This window comes from Colossoma macropomum, unplaced genomic scaffold (assembly GCF_904425465.1).
Source record: "Colossoma macropomum unplaced genomic scaffold, Colossoma_macropomum, whole genome shotgun sequence".
Taxonomy (NCBI): Eukaryota; Metazoa; Chordata; class Actinopteri; order Characiformes; family Serrasalmidae; genus Colossoma; species Colossoma macropomum.
In genome coordinates, this window is record NW_023494784.1 from 16,500,422 (window position 1) to 16,513,550 (window position 13,129).

At 38.6% G+C, this 13,129-nt stretch overlaps 1 protein-coding gene across 1 annotated transcript in view; it reads right to left on the bottom strand.

Annotated features, from left to right (window-relative positions):
- The window catches only part of si:ch211-168k14.2 (phospholipase D1), a 51,232-nt gene that overhangs the window by 12,905 nt on the left and 25,198 nt on the right, over positions 1 to 13,129 (bottom strand). Inside the window, exons 11-17 of the mRNA XM_036579275.1 lie at positions 10,801 to 10,950; positions 10,362 to 10,445; positions 9,843 to 9,924; positions 7,931 to 8,041; positions 6,105 to 6,314; positions 2,137 to 2,341; positions 967 to 1,098 (exon numbers count right to left, since the gene is read on the bottom strand). Of these exons, the coding sequence (XP_036435168.1) occupies positions 967 to 1,098; positions 2,137 to 2,341; positions 6,105 to 6,314; positions 7,931 to 8,041; positions 9,843 to 9,924; positions 10,362 to 10,445; positions 10,801 to 10,950 (974 nt within the window). The remainder of the gene's footprint in view (positions 1 to 966; positions 1,099 to 2,136; positions 2,342 to 6,104; positions 6,315 to 7,930; positions 8,042 to 9,842; positions 9,925 to 10,361; positions 10,446 to 10,800; positions 10,951 to 13,129) is intronic.

The window sequence follows — 13,129 nt, forward strand, 5'->3', positions numbered from 1 at the left end:
TGCCTACATGTTGGAAACTATGTAAAGACACAAGAAGCCTCATTAAAATTTCAAAACTGTTAAAATTCCATTCCCCAGTTTATACTGTCCATATATGGAAACTAAAATGCAAAAACAACCCATTCTGAATTCAGTATTTTTGTGATGACACGAAAACCAACAGATTTACATATATCCATATTCAGCCTATAACAGTTTAGCTTCACCCATTCACACTGAAGTTATGAGGAGTGTTTCAGCCCATACGGCAACACAAAATGAGGCACAACACGGGGCAACCAACCAGAACACAGCCACACAGACACATACATACACATATATATATACACACACACACACATACATACATATATATACAAAGTAACAACAACAGCCTGTTTCAATCATATGGGTCATAACATTTAGATTTAATGATGACTGGGGATGCACAGATATAAAAACTGCGGGCCAGTGGCGATATCTGATGTTGTATTATGTGCATATCTGCTGATGCCAACACAAATATTTATAAAAAGGAGACGTCAGGACTACCAGGATCTACCTGGATAAGCATTACAGAGAAATATAACATGTTTATATGTGTAACATCAGAAAAATGCATATGTGTAACTGCAGTAAAGTAAAAATAATGCGGACATTTTATCACAGTAGACCAGTCACCTAAATGCTCTGCTCTTCAAGAGTACAAGAAATACATCAATAAACATTGATTTGAAATATCAGTCAAATCTAAACATCTGCCTAATAATGTTTTTTTTTTTTAACAATTATCTAGCCATATGGATAAGATTCATTGTGGATCTCTAATTTTGACTGTTTATGATGCAAAAACCACACAAACAAACATCATGAGTGAAAAAATAACTGTTCAAAAAAGTAAAAAATGCAGGAAAAAAGTTGATAGACAAAACATCTTGTTCCTGCTATACACTGCCAGCATTTTAATGTTGTGTGTGTGTCACTGACCGTGAGGCAACAGGAGTGAGTGGTGAAGACCCAGTGAGTAGGAGTCACTTGAACGCAGAGACACACTCTTAGTGTACCAGTCTCGAGCAGGCAGCGATCTGGAGCTCACACTGTTCCTACTGCTGCAATGCTCTACACACACATACACACAGTGCACAACTGGGATATCTACATGCCCTATGTAGAGACAGTATCATCACTGTGCAGATGTCATCAGTAGACACCCTGCAAAGGTTGTGTTCAGGCCAGTCAGGCTGTCAGCAAGTTTAAACACCCAAATTACGTTTTTAATCAATTTTCTACATAAAAGCAAGTTTACGCATCCTCTTCAGAGAACACTCTTCAAAATGCCATTTTTCTGCTTACTTTAATGCATGTTTTCTATTTATTATTCTATTTATTTACTTTAACATATTGGAAAAATAAAACATAAAATATGTGAAATTCAGCAAATAAATGGTAATTGTGCATTAAAATGTGCAGGAGTGTATTCTCTGGAGATGACATAACTTATTTTGATTTAGAAAATTAGCAAAACATAATTTGACCAGGGGTGCTCAAACTTTTGCGTCCAACTGTATATACTGTATGTCAGCAATACAGTAGTGTTCAATAGTTTGGAAAGATTTGTTAATGTTTTTGGTCATTTAATTTTAAGGGTGTAAAGATTTCAATACAGTATCAAAAAATCTAATTCGAAACAATGTAACGAAACTGAAGCGCCTATGTACCCATCTCTTTTCTGAAAATCTCTCGTTTATCATCTTTCATGGAAACCGCAGTCAGGGATCAAAACTAGGAGTCTGGGTGCACACTACTGCAGTACAGTGAGCAGGGAGGTAGGCAGGGTTTATGCTATACATGCACCCACATTCAAATGACTTGGCTTTTCTTCTGAAGTCTATGAGTGATTTTTTAGAGGACTGGTGAAGCAGACGCTGAAAAGGTTCTGCTGGAAAACTTATATCTGTGTCATACGTAATTAGTGCTCTGTAGTATCCAGACATTTTAGACACATAAAATATTGAAAATGGAATCAAAAACTATCAAAAACTAAAAATGTGCATCATTACATACCTACTTTATATACAATAATTTCAATTACTTATACTTATTACACTATAGTATGTCAAATGAACTATGAAAAAGCCTATTAATGTGTTCCTTTACTGGACTCTGTGGCCTCTGAGCTGCGTCTGCTCTTATCTTCTGATGATACTGCGTGGGGTTTGCTGATGGGGAGGGTGAGAGACATGCTGTTCTCCCCCTGTTCCTCCACTGGCTGTCCTGTTCCATTTCCACCCAGCAGCTCCTCCTCCAGCACCACACTGAACTTCATCTCCTCATCCTCCTCCAGCACTGTAGCAGCAGACTGCTGCAGGACACATGGACAGTCTGGGTTACTTATGTATATAGACCCAGCTAATGTCAACCCATACGATACCATTTAATAGTTTTCAGTCACTGTTTTTAATCACATAAAATCAGTTTTGTTGCAGGTACACACATACAATGATTGTAATATAATGTTAGTACCCTATACATACTGTTTAAAGGTTTTATTATATAATAAAATTAATTGTAGAATGACAATTTTGACACTAATAAAGCACCAGAAGGTATTTTAAAATGTTTTTAGAACACCAAAGAACGAATAAGAATAAGATTCTATCACTACTTGTCAAATACAAGGCATTCTGGACAGTAATTTCATTAAAACTGTTTAAAAGCTTTTTAGAATCATCTACAGCTCTGTTCATCATTCTGGACACAACTTTTTTTAACAGCTATATAGAATATATAATAATAATAAATAATATAATAAATAAGTTATAGAATATTAGCATTAGAATCATTTTAGACATGTATGTAGGATGTTCATTCAGTGTGCTCAGAATGATGAACACAGCTGTAAATGATTCAATAATAATCAGGAAAGGATAAAAAATGAAATTACAATTAAATTAATAGCCACAGTGTCTCATATTTGAAAAATGACCATCAAATCTCAAAGCTGAAAAGAAATGACTATAAATACATAATTGCATTATTTCAGTTGCTTGCCATATATTCATTCACTGTTCCCAAAAAATGAATAAAACATTTGAAAATACATTCCAGAGTCTAGTTTATATTTTACATCAATCCATGTCCATGTCAAAGATCTGTGTAGAAGTTCACTGAACAAAATAACAAATATTCATGACACATGAACATAGTTATTTTAGCACTTTTAAGCTTTTTTCTTTTTTAACTGTCTCACTAAATATTGTGTTAACAAATTAAGCTGCTATGTATTGGCTAGCTTGCATCTTCTGTGTTTATTGAGCCTCTTGTCAGATGTAGTATTTTCTCAGTAATATCTGCCACCTGCTCTCTCGTAAAGACAATCTATTTCTACCATATGTTTAATGAAAAAAAGCCTCAAAGTCTATGGCAGAACTTATCCTCGCTCAGTACTGTTGTGTAATGGTAACGACATGCCATATTAAATGCAGCTGATGTATTGAGCTGCCTGTTGGCTCGAAGGTCTTAGGGCCTGGTAATGGCCCACCTGTCCTGAATCAATGGCTCGACTTCATGACATGAATTAGAGTATCAGTGAGTGTAACGTGTTACTAAAGCAGTCCTCGCTGTCCCCATCCACACTGAGCTGCATTTGGAGTGCAGAGGAAAATAGCCTCTGAAGTGCTCAGGTTAATGGCTCATGGAGGATCATAGTGGTCTGGACTTGACAAATGGCAAATGTCACAGCAGTCTCCTCCCGGTGGGCATAATTTTATTAAGTGCAAATATCACTCTGCTCCTTAGGAGACGTTTGGAAAGGTTAGACCAACAGCTGTAACAGTTTCATGTATATTAGCAAAGATTTTACAGTCGAGGAGGCCCGAGTTGATGGATACAGCCGCTCATGCATGGGGAGAGAAGCCCCTAAGTACATGCAATAAGCATCTCGATTTGGAAGGGCTGAAATCATGTTTATTTAAAAGCCCAGGCCCATATTTAATGACACAATGGCAGGCAGGTAGGCTGCAGCCTGCGAGAGGTGGCATATAAGCGAAATCATTCCCCCCCATTTAGTGGCCCCCAGTAATTTGTTGACTCACTCATCCATGCAGGCCCTTTATGTTTAATGCAACTCTCCAGGGGGAAGGAAGTACCCGGTGAGGCCAGGCAATGTTCCTCAGCGTGAGAGCACTGGGATTAGCAACCGCAGGCCCTTCAAGGGTGCCCCAGATGCTCTGTAATTGTGATTTTACGTTTGCTAGTGGAAAAAACGAAGATCCAGACCTGCAGACACTAGCCACAAAAGAAAATCAATCCGCATAACAAAAACCTGACTTCAAGTTCAAACCAGGCCCACAGTGATCTTCTCAGCACAATATGCTGTCCAGACACAAGTTTAGTTTTTGTCGGAACAGCTGAAAATATAAAGAAAAAAAAATCTAAATACATTACCTGCTGTATCGTAAGACCTTGTCTCAATTTATTTAAGTAGTTGTCCTGAGCAAATTAAATGCCTTTAATTTATGCTAAATTATGAGCTGATCCATATACAATGTTGGATTATTTGAGAAATGTAATCCAGTATTGATTCCATTTTATCAATGTAATTTGTAATCAGCAACATAATCTTTTAGATTACTTGAAAGATGTGATCCATTCTGATAAGATCAGATATGTTTAGATAACTTTTTGATAAGTTTCTGATACATTTGTTTTCATAATTGCTAAACTGGGTTCATGATATTTCATTCATACACATTTTTTAACTATTAAATACATTGTCCTTAAAAAATAGCAGTCAATAAGAAAGTAACTGATTATGCCTTTTTTTTAAAAAAGGTATCCTACTCTGCACTTTATTTTTGTGATCAGATTATGTCATTCAGATTACGTGTAGTCTGCCATTACCTAACACTGACTGTATAATTGTAATTGTTCATGCAGCTGCTACAAAGTAGCAGACAGATCTGCTGTACACATAGATGCTCATTGGTGCATTGGTGCTGATCAGTAGAAGGAGTCTGGGCTGGCAGCTGTCAGGTGCATGTTGCATTCCCCCATTGAGCACTTTGACAGATCTCGGAAACACCCAGCTGGCAATAGCATGTCGCCGACACTGATGGGGTCAGCCTGATGTTGACAAACATTGCAGGGCCACTGTGGGCTATTGCTCTCCATGGGTCACATTTACAGCAAGTTTACTCCTGTCCAATTTGCTTACAGCTTACTGGAGAAGCCCGTCTGAACAGCCAGTGATACCCTCTATTTCTGAAACTCACTGAAGACCTATTTATATCTCTGAGGAGTGTAAGTAAAATGCTTTACTTCACTGAGTCGGAACAAAGTAGTACAGCAAGTACAACTTCTTGTTGATATGTTACTTCAGGTTATTTCAGGGTTGATTGTAATAATTAACCCCTTAAACCCTAAGGGTCGACATTTGTCCCGCATAACTTCTGTAACTTACATATTATTTCTTACACTAGTTACTAATGAATTTATAGAGGTTATGAAACAACTTTTTAATATAGTTTTAAGGTTAATATCTGAATAATAAGCCCAGAGTCAGTTCAACTTATTCGCTGAAAAAATATGAGAAATCCATCATTTTTTCAAAATTCCCCACAAAATCGCAAAATCACAGTAAAACAATGTCTCAGGCAACAGGCAGCCAATTTGTACATTTGGTTTCTTTAGCGTTTAAACACTTCAGGCGTCTGGTTCCTATCACCATCACTGTGAACAACTCTGATTGAACGTAGCATTTCTCATCAAAGCTCTGATTGACTCTGAACGACTCTGTTTATGTTAATGACTGAATTGTGCAGAAATCTTAAAACTGAAAAAAGTCCTCTAACTGTGCATGTCTAAAGTAAATTCTATCTAAGTTTATCTAATCAAAATTGAATGAAAAAAATATCAGTGCACTTTTGGGTTCTATGTAGTACAAAATAAGTACTTTGACTCATAACAACAGTGGAACCCTTTTTTGGTGCTATCAAGGACCATGTTTATGCATTTAAAAGAGTTGACATGGTTATGTACAAAACCACTGCTGTTACTGTTGAGCTCCTGAAGAGCCACTTTTTTATGGGATGGTGATAATGATGATGAAGCTGTGGCCATCTTACTCTGGTGAGGCTAGGGGACAGTGCAGGACTGGGCTGAGGACTCCTTCTCACACTGCCTACATCGGTCAGTCTGTGCTGGTAGTCGTCCCATCTCCCATAGGCAAGGTCGATGCCCCCCAGGAAGGCCAGCGACTGATCAATCACCACTGACTTCTCATGGTGAGCCCAGAGGAGTGCTGTGGACGGAACGTGGTCAGGGTGTCGGATCACCTATCACGCAACACAGTAAGATATGAAAAGTTCATTGTTCTCCTCATAAGGCAGTGTTTCACCTAAATAAATTTGATGTAATCATTCAGCAAGGTACTGTATTATCTCAACAGGTAGCAACTGCTAGCCAGCGATGTAGGCAGAGGCAAATTTTTGGGGAGGCCTGTGAAAAAGTGGGCCACCTAGGTATTTTTCAGAATACATTTTCCAAACATGCTGTGTCTTGTAACGTCTCCTCCTATCTTAAAATACAGCTCATCAGCAAAGACATGTTTGATGTCCGAAGTTTGCTTTCTTTAGTTTAAGATTGGATCTATGAGGCTAATGTAGATAACAATAAATGGATGTCTGTCACCCAAAATATTTTAGTGAAGGCAACTGAGGGCACCACACGTATGTCTGAATAATTGTGCTAAAAATTTGAGGAAAACACTACCAAAAAACATCCAGCATTCAAAGCCAAAGCATATTGCCATGGCTGACATAAAGAATGTTTATGATCTTCTTTTAAATGCACTCCTGGTCAGAAATAAATTAATAAATCTTCAGAGGTGTGACCAAAAAAAAGTAGCACAGATAAAGCAAATAAACAAAATATCAGTATTTGAAAACAAATCACAAAAGTACAAATCCATCAACATTTTGCTTCAGCACATGTAGATAAAGGTAACTAGTTACAACCTACCCCTGATTAGACTAATTCATAGTTGTAATATGACTGAATAATTTATAGTCCTTTCTAAAATTACTAAATGTGTTTTAGGATAAATAACATGATTAGTGTGGGATTTTAGGGGATACCGATTGGTACACTGGAACATTGGAAAGATCTCTAGAAAGGGTGGGGGGACAAATTGAATTTCAGTCCGCAATACAGCTGGCTCTGTGCCAAAAATAGCAGGGCTCACAAGATGGTGGCACCCAATGTGAGAAACAAGTACAGCTGCGCCTCCACCAGCTTTTGCAGAGCCTCTAGAGGATGCTGCCCCTGGCAGGTGCTTGTGCACCAGCAGGGCCCAAGAATATACCTCCACCCAGCTGCTGTGCTGGCCGTCTCCTCAGGGTGTGGGTCCCCAGCCACTTCCCAGCATCATTCTTCTGCACAATTTCAACTAGCACTCCAATAAGATAATATGACGGTGCGTCAATCACTCCCCAGCCCGGGGTGAGCCTGCTGCAGTGATGGACACTGCAGAGCCACAATACAATGCCAAGATGGCTCCTCCACATCGAAGGAGACCAACGCAGACTTACAGCCTCAGGCTCTTACCCAGACAACCAGCAAGGAACAACCTGACCACCTCCAGACACGATGTGTAGGGTTCAAAACAGAGTGATCTCCCTTCTTTCTGCTAGAGAGGATTTGGCAAAACCCAAATATGATCTAAGTAACCGGCCCCTCCCTTTGGCCGGGGGGCCAGAAACAAGCTGGGTGATCCAGTGCTGTGCGTGATATGTTTTGATAGGGGCTTTGTTCTTGGAGGGACAGGAGCGGCTGTGTGATGTGGAGGGGGGAGGGAGTAAGGCTGATGCAGAGGGACAGCTCCCCTCTGTATCACTGTCAGTGGAGGAGAGCAGCCAGCTTTTAGGAACATCTGACATACTGCAGGACTCACCATGATGTTGGAGTGAAGGCCCATCAGAGTCTTCTTAGTGTATTCGCTGTTAAGGCCCAAGATGACTTCAACCTCTTTGTAGAGTAAGACACAGATCTTTACGCCTTGTTCCTGGGGTGACGATCAGAAACAAGTCAGTGCTTTTGCTTTAACCTTGTCCATGTGGTTTAAGTGCACACAAACTTCATAACACAGCAACTTGCATCCACTGTTGGGGTAGCTATTCAAAAGTAATTCATTACAAATTAATCTTGAATTTTAATGGATTACTTGTTACTGACTAGGAAAAAGTACTTTAACCCATACAAATCTGTACCAGTAATTATTTATTAGTAAGTCATTTAGAAAGCAACAGCCAATTAGAGAAAACGTCATCTAAAAAGTCTGTCACTATCCCTGACTTTGAACAAGACATAACTGGTTATGTTTTATTGCAATTATAAGCAGCTTTTAGGAACCCAAAATAAAATCTTTACAAATAAAATATAAATTCTGTTCCTGAATGAAAATAAAGTCTTGGCTTGTCAGGTGAGGTTGGGTCTTGCTTTTCTACAACACCAGGATCTTTATCCATCAGTTTTACATTAGCACGGTTAGATGCTTTGACAGATTGCTCGGTGCTTCCTGTGCTCGCACTGCTCACATTCACAATCAAAATCACACAGCCAGCTTTTGCAGGTAGCACATGCCCACGCAAATTACATTCAAGAACAGGTGTAAATAATCTATATAGAGAGTAAATTTACGATTTAAATGCACTGTGGGAAATATTGCTCTGTAAGAGACATATGAGTAATGCAAGTAACAAATACTTTATGAAGTTACTAAGCGTAATGTACACTACTTTGTTACCGGTACTTTATTGCAATGTGTTACTTTCTTACCTCTAACACAGCCATGACACTGTTGAACTATTCATACATTTTCAAAGTTCACTGTACCATGACTAAACATTAAAACTGTCTTTATTTCCAGGTCACATCCTTGTAAAAATGTTAAAAAAGACAGGGCAGAAGAGAGAAAGCTACCAACATGTAGTAGCCATTGCATCAGGGTGCAGTCACTCAAATAAAGGCTATGTTTGAAATGGCACACTACTGTACTACATACTGCATTAGAAAATACTGTACACTGTGTGCTACTCTTCATAGTTGTGTACAGTACAGTATCCAGCATATGACACAGCCATACTACAGGGCAGGGGCATGACTAGACAGCCAACATCCAAGACTGAGTCAAGCTATCCAATCACTGGATAGCACAGGAACTGCTGCTAGCCGCTTTTCAGCTCTTTTCAGTTGGATATATTTTGGTCAAGAAATGTGCCTGCTGAGTTTTAAATGATTCCATGACAGAGTGAAGGGGTTTGTCTTCTACCCATCTCCAAACCCACAAAAATTAAAAAAAAAATATCAGCTTTGGAAAAAGCAAACCAGGCAGTTATGTCAGTGGTATATCACGGAGATAGCTCTGGCTGTGTACTGGTAAATTTGGCCAGAGCAGTATGTCATCCGGAAATCTTTGGCATATTGGTGAAATTCGCACTGCACATACTACTTTCTGGGCAGAATCAGTGCATGTGTGCAATGTGTGCAGTATGTAGTAGGCTATTTTGAGCCAAATAATGGCGCACTTCAGCTTTCTGACCAGCAGGTATCAATCACTAAGGTCACCTACATTGCTAATTAACAGACACATCCACAAAGGGCATTTGTTGAATGCAATGCAATGAAAACAAGGTCACTAGCAATCTGATGTAAGCATTTATCCATTGGTCAAAACTGCAAAATACGACTTCATAGAGTTATGCAACGCGTATGCAGTGTACTATGTAGCAGCTGAAAAGTAATATTCACTTCCAAATTCATGTATTATTCTATTTTATAAACTGCAAGCTGATGAACATACTCACCGCTTTTCGTTTTAAAACATGGTCTAATCTCCACGTGTTCCCATCCACCACTGGTCTTCTGAGGAAGATCTCTGGACTCAGCCTAAAGACCACAAGAGAAATATGAATACAATACCACTGCAGCACTACCTTAAATGAACTCACTTTAAATTCGCTCCAGGATGCAAGAAATAAAATTAGTGCTAATGTGATTACATTAACAATGCATTCAAATTTCATAAAATCCCAGAGGGTTTTAAAGCAGTCTAAACCTAAAAATACTGGGGAGAGTTTTGTGAGCAACCAAATCTTACTGAGTTTTATCCAGAAAGGGAGACATTCGCACATTGTCAAAAATGTTCATAACAAATATCCCCAGGTGGAATGAGATTTGATTCTGGGGAACAAGCATGCATGCTATGGTGTGCAAAAACGAGTCCCGCATGTTCCTCTACTACATCAAGGGGTGTGAAATAAGTGCTCACAGCGTCGTCAAACCTAGGCACAAGAGGAATGATTGATGCTGAGTCTAATCTGTACCACCAGGCTGTGATGAAGATTTCCTCCTTTGCACCTTCCAGGGCATCAGCTATGGCATCAAAGTACCCAGCTGCGTTGACAAACCTTCAAAAGAGGCACAGGACGGTTCATTTAAAAGCAGTACCAGGGTGCCTCACAGATATTTCTTATACAGTAATTGTACAAGGAAGTACTGTTCACATCCAGACAGGAGAGAACAGGAAAGGCATGTTAAATGGAACTCCTAAAAAATAAAATGTATTGGTGACTGAACAGCCTAGGTAGAAGTGATTCAAAAGATGTGAAATGTTCAAGTTTTATGAAAACAAAGTGAGTAATTTTCACTCTGGATCACGTACTTCAGTTGAGTGAGTGTAGAATATCATAATACACAACAAAAGTTTAAACATAGTGTATTATATAGTAAAAGATTACTGCTCTGTATTTCATTGCTTCTCACCACTGTGCCGTTGTGTTTTCTCTGACAGGGGCGAAAGAGCCATGCCGATTTTCTCTCAAAAAGTCCTGCCCAAACCTCTGGGCAAAATCATCAATGGAGTGCCCCCACCAGCGAGCCTGCCTATACGTTGAACACTTAATGGTAAGTGCCCTGCAATAAAGAACGAAGTACTGATGAAATGGATGCAAAGGCAGTTAAATGGCTAATATAAATTCAATGTATTTAATTAATACATACAGCCATACACAGAAGTTTGGACACCCAAGACCAAATTACATGATTTTCTAAGTGTAAACAAGTTAACACATCCTCCACAAAGAACAAAGTGAAATATGGCATTTCTCTGCAAATTTTAGTTTAATTGTGCATTAAAATGGACAGACGTGTGTTCTCTGAGGAGGTGTACTTACTATTATTAGACAATTTTCTTTTGCAATTATTATTTTCATTTGTCAATTTAGAAAATATATGCTGAAATTAAATAAACAAATCTCAAAATACATTAATGTATATAAAATAAAAAAAAAGATTACATATTGTAGAATTGAGTTGCAAGTTATAATATACATTTTCATTTGTTCAGTGTTTCCCCAAAAATTATATAGGCTGGGCAGCCTGCTCAGCCAAACTCAAGAGTAAAATGCTCAATCAAACCAAATTCAGATTCCAAAGCCAAACGCAGATCTAATCACTGATAACAGCAGTGTGATTTGGCAGTTTGTGGCAGAGGTGCAGTGTCTACCTGTAGTCAACCTTAGTTAGTCACAACAGGCATTAATGGCATAAGTTATTGGTCTTTATACAAACAGTTTTTCTGCAAACTGAAATATTAGTTTGGGGTGGTTTTACTGAAAAATGATGGTGAAAAGACTTTAAGGTAGTGTTCATTTTTGCCATTTTATCAATAAGCGAATCAGCAAGAGCTCCCCCTTCTGGATGTTTGCAGACATAAATAATTAACTTCATTTAGCATTCTTCAAGCCCTAAAAATCAAAAGCAGATCCATGACAGCTTTTGCACAGATCAGACCAGGGGTCACTAATCTTGTCCACAAAGGGCTGGTATAGCTGCAAGTTTTCACTGCAAGCAGTAGAACAGCTGATCCTACTTATTTAATCAGTTGACCTCAGTCTTAACACAATTTTTTTTTTATAATTATGCGGGAGGATACTTTATAGTATTTGAAAAAGCCTTGGTTTGTGTAAACATTTCATGTCTTAAAGTCTTTATGCTTATATATGCTAATTGCATATATATATCTTAATCTTATATGGACATATCAATATTTGATATTTCAAACAATATCTATAGATAAGGGTGATGTAATTGCATTAACCACCTTGCATGTACAGTCCGTTTCAAGTCACCCCACATCTCAAGAGGATTGAGATTTGACTTGTTAATTCCAGAACTTTTCATTTCTTTCTTTTGAGTCATTCCTTGCTGGATTTACTTGAATGTTCTGGGTCATTGTCATATTGCATGGTCCACGTCCGCCTCAGCTATAGTTTCAGTTTTTGGACACATGGTCTCACATTTTCCTCAAGCGCCCTCTGATAAAATAAAGAATTCATAGTGGATTTTATGATGGAGAGCTTGCCAGGCCCTGCTGCAGCAAAGCAGCCCCAAACCATGACATTTCGACCTACATGCTTCCTGATTGGTATAAGCTTCTTGTGCTTAAATGCTGTGTTTGGTTTTGTGCGAAAATATGTCTCCTGTTACTGTGCCCAAATAATTCTTTAGATTTATCTGTCCAAAGGACATTGTTCCAGAAATCTTGGTCTTTGTCTTAGTGTTCTCTGGCAAACTTTTGTCTTGCCCGGATGTTTTTTTTTTTTGTTTTTTTGGACAGCAGATTTGATTTTCCCCTGAAAATCAAATTTGTGCAGTCTCTTTCTGATGGTTCATGCATGTACTTTGACATCAACTGTGGCAAAAGCTACCTGTAGGTCCTGTGATGACATTTTAGGATTGTTGGAGACTTCTTTACTCATCTTGGGGTCTGCTCTTGGGCTAACCTTGCTCAGGTGGCCTGACCTGGCCATGTTGGCAGTTGAATGTTCTCCACTTGTGAATTATTTTCTGGACAGTAGCTGATTTCTTCTTGTTTTCAGATCTTTTTAAATCCCAGACTTAATGCATCTACAACCTTCTTTCTGAAGGCCTCAGAGACCGCGATTGGGATCTTGCCATGATGATACAACTCATTTTAACAATCAAGAGCGAACAAAATTAAATGTCTGAGGTTCAAATAAGACAGGTTCCTTCAAAATCCTCTCTAACAATGTTCTAATCACTTGCAGCTGATGTGACGCTCCTGATTCTA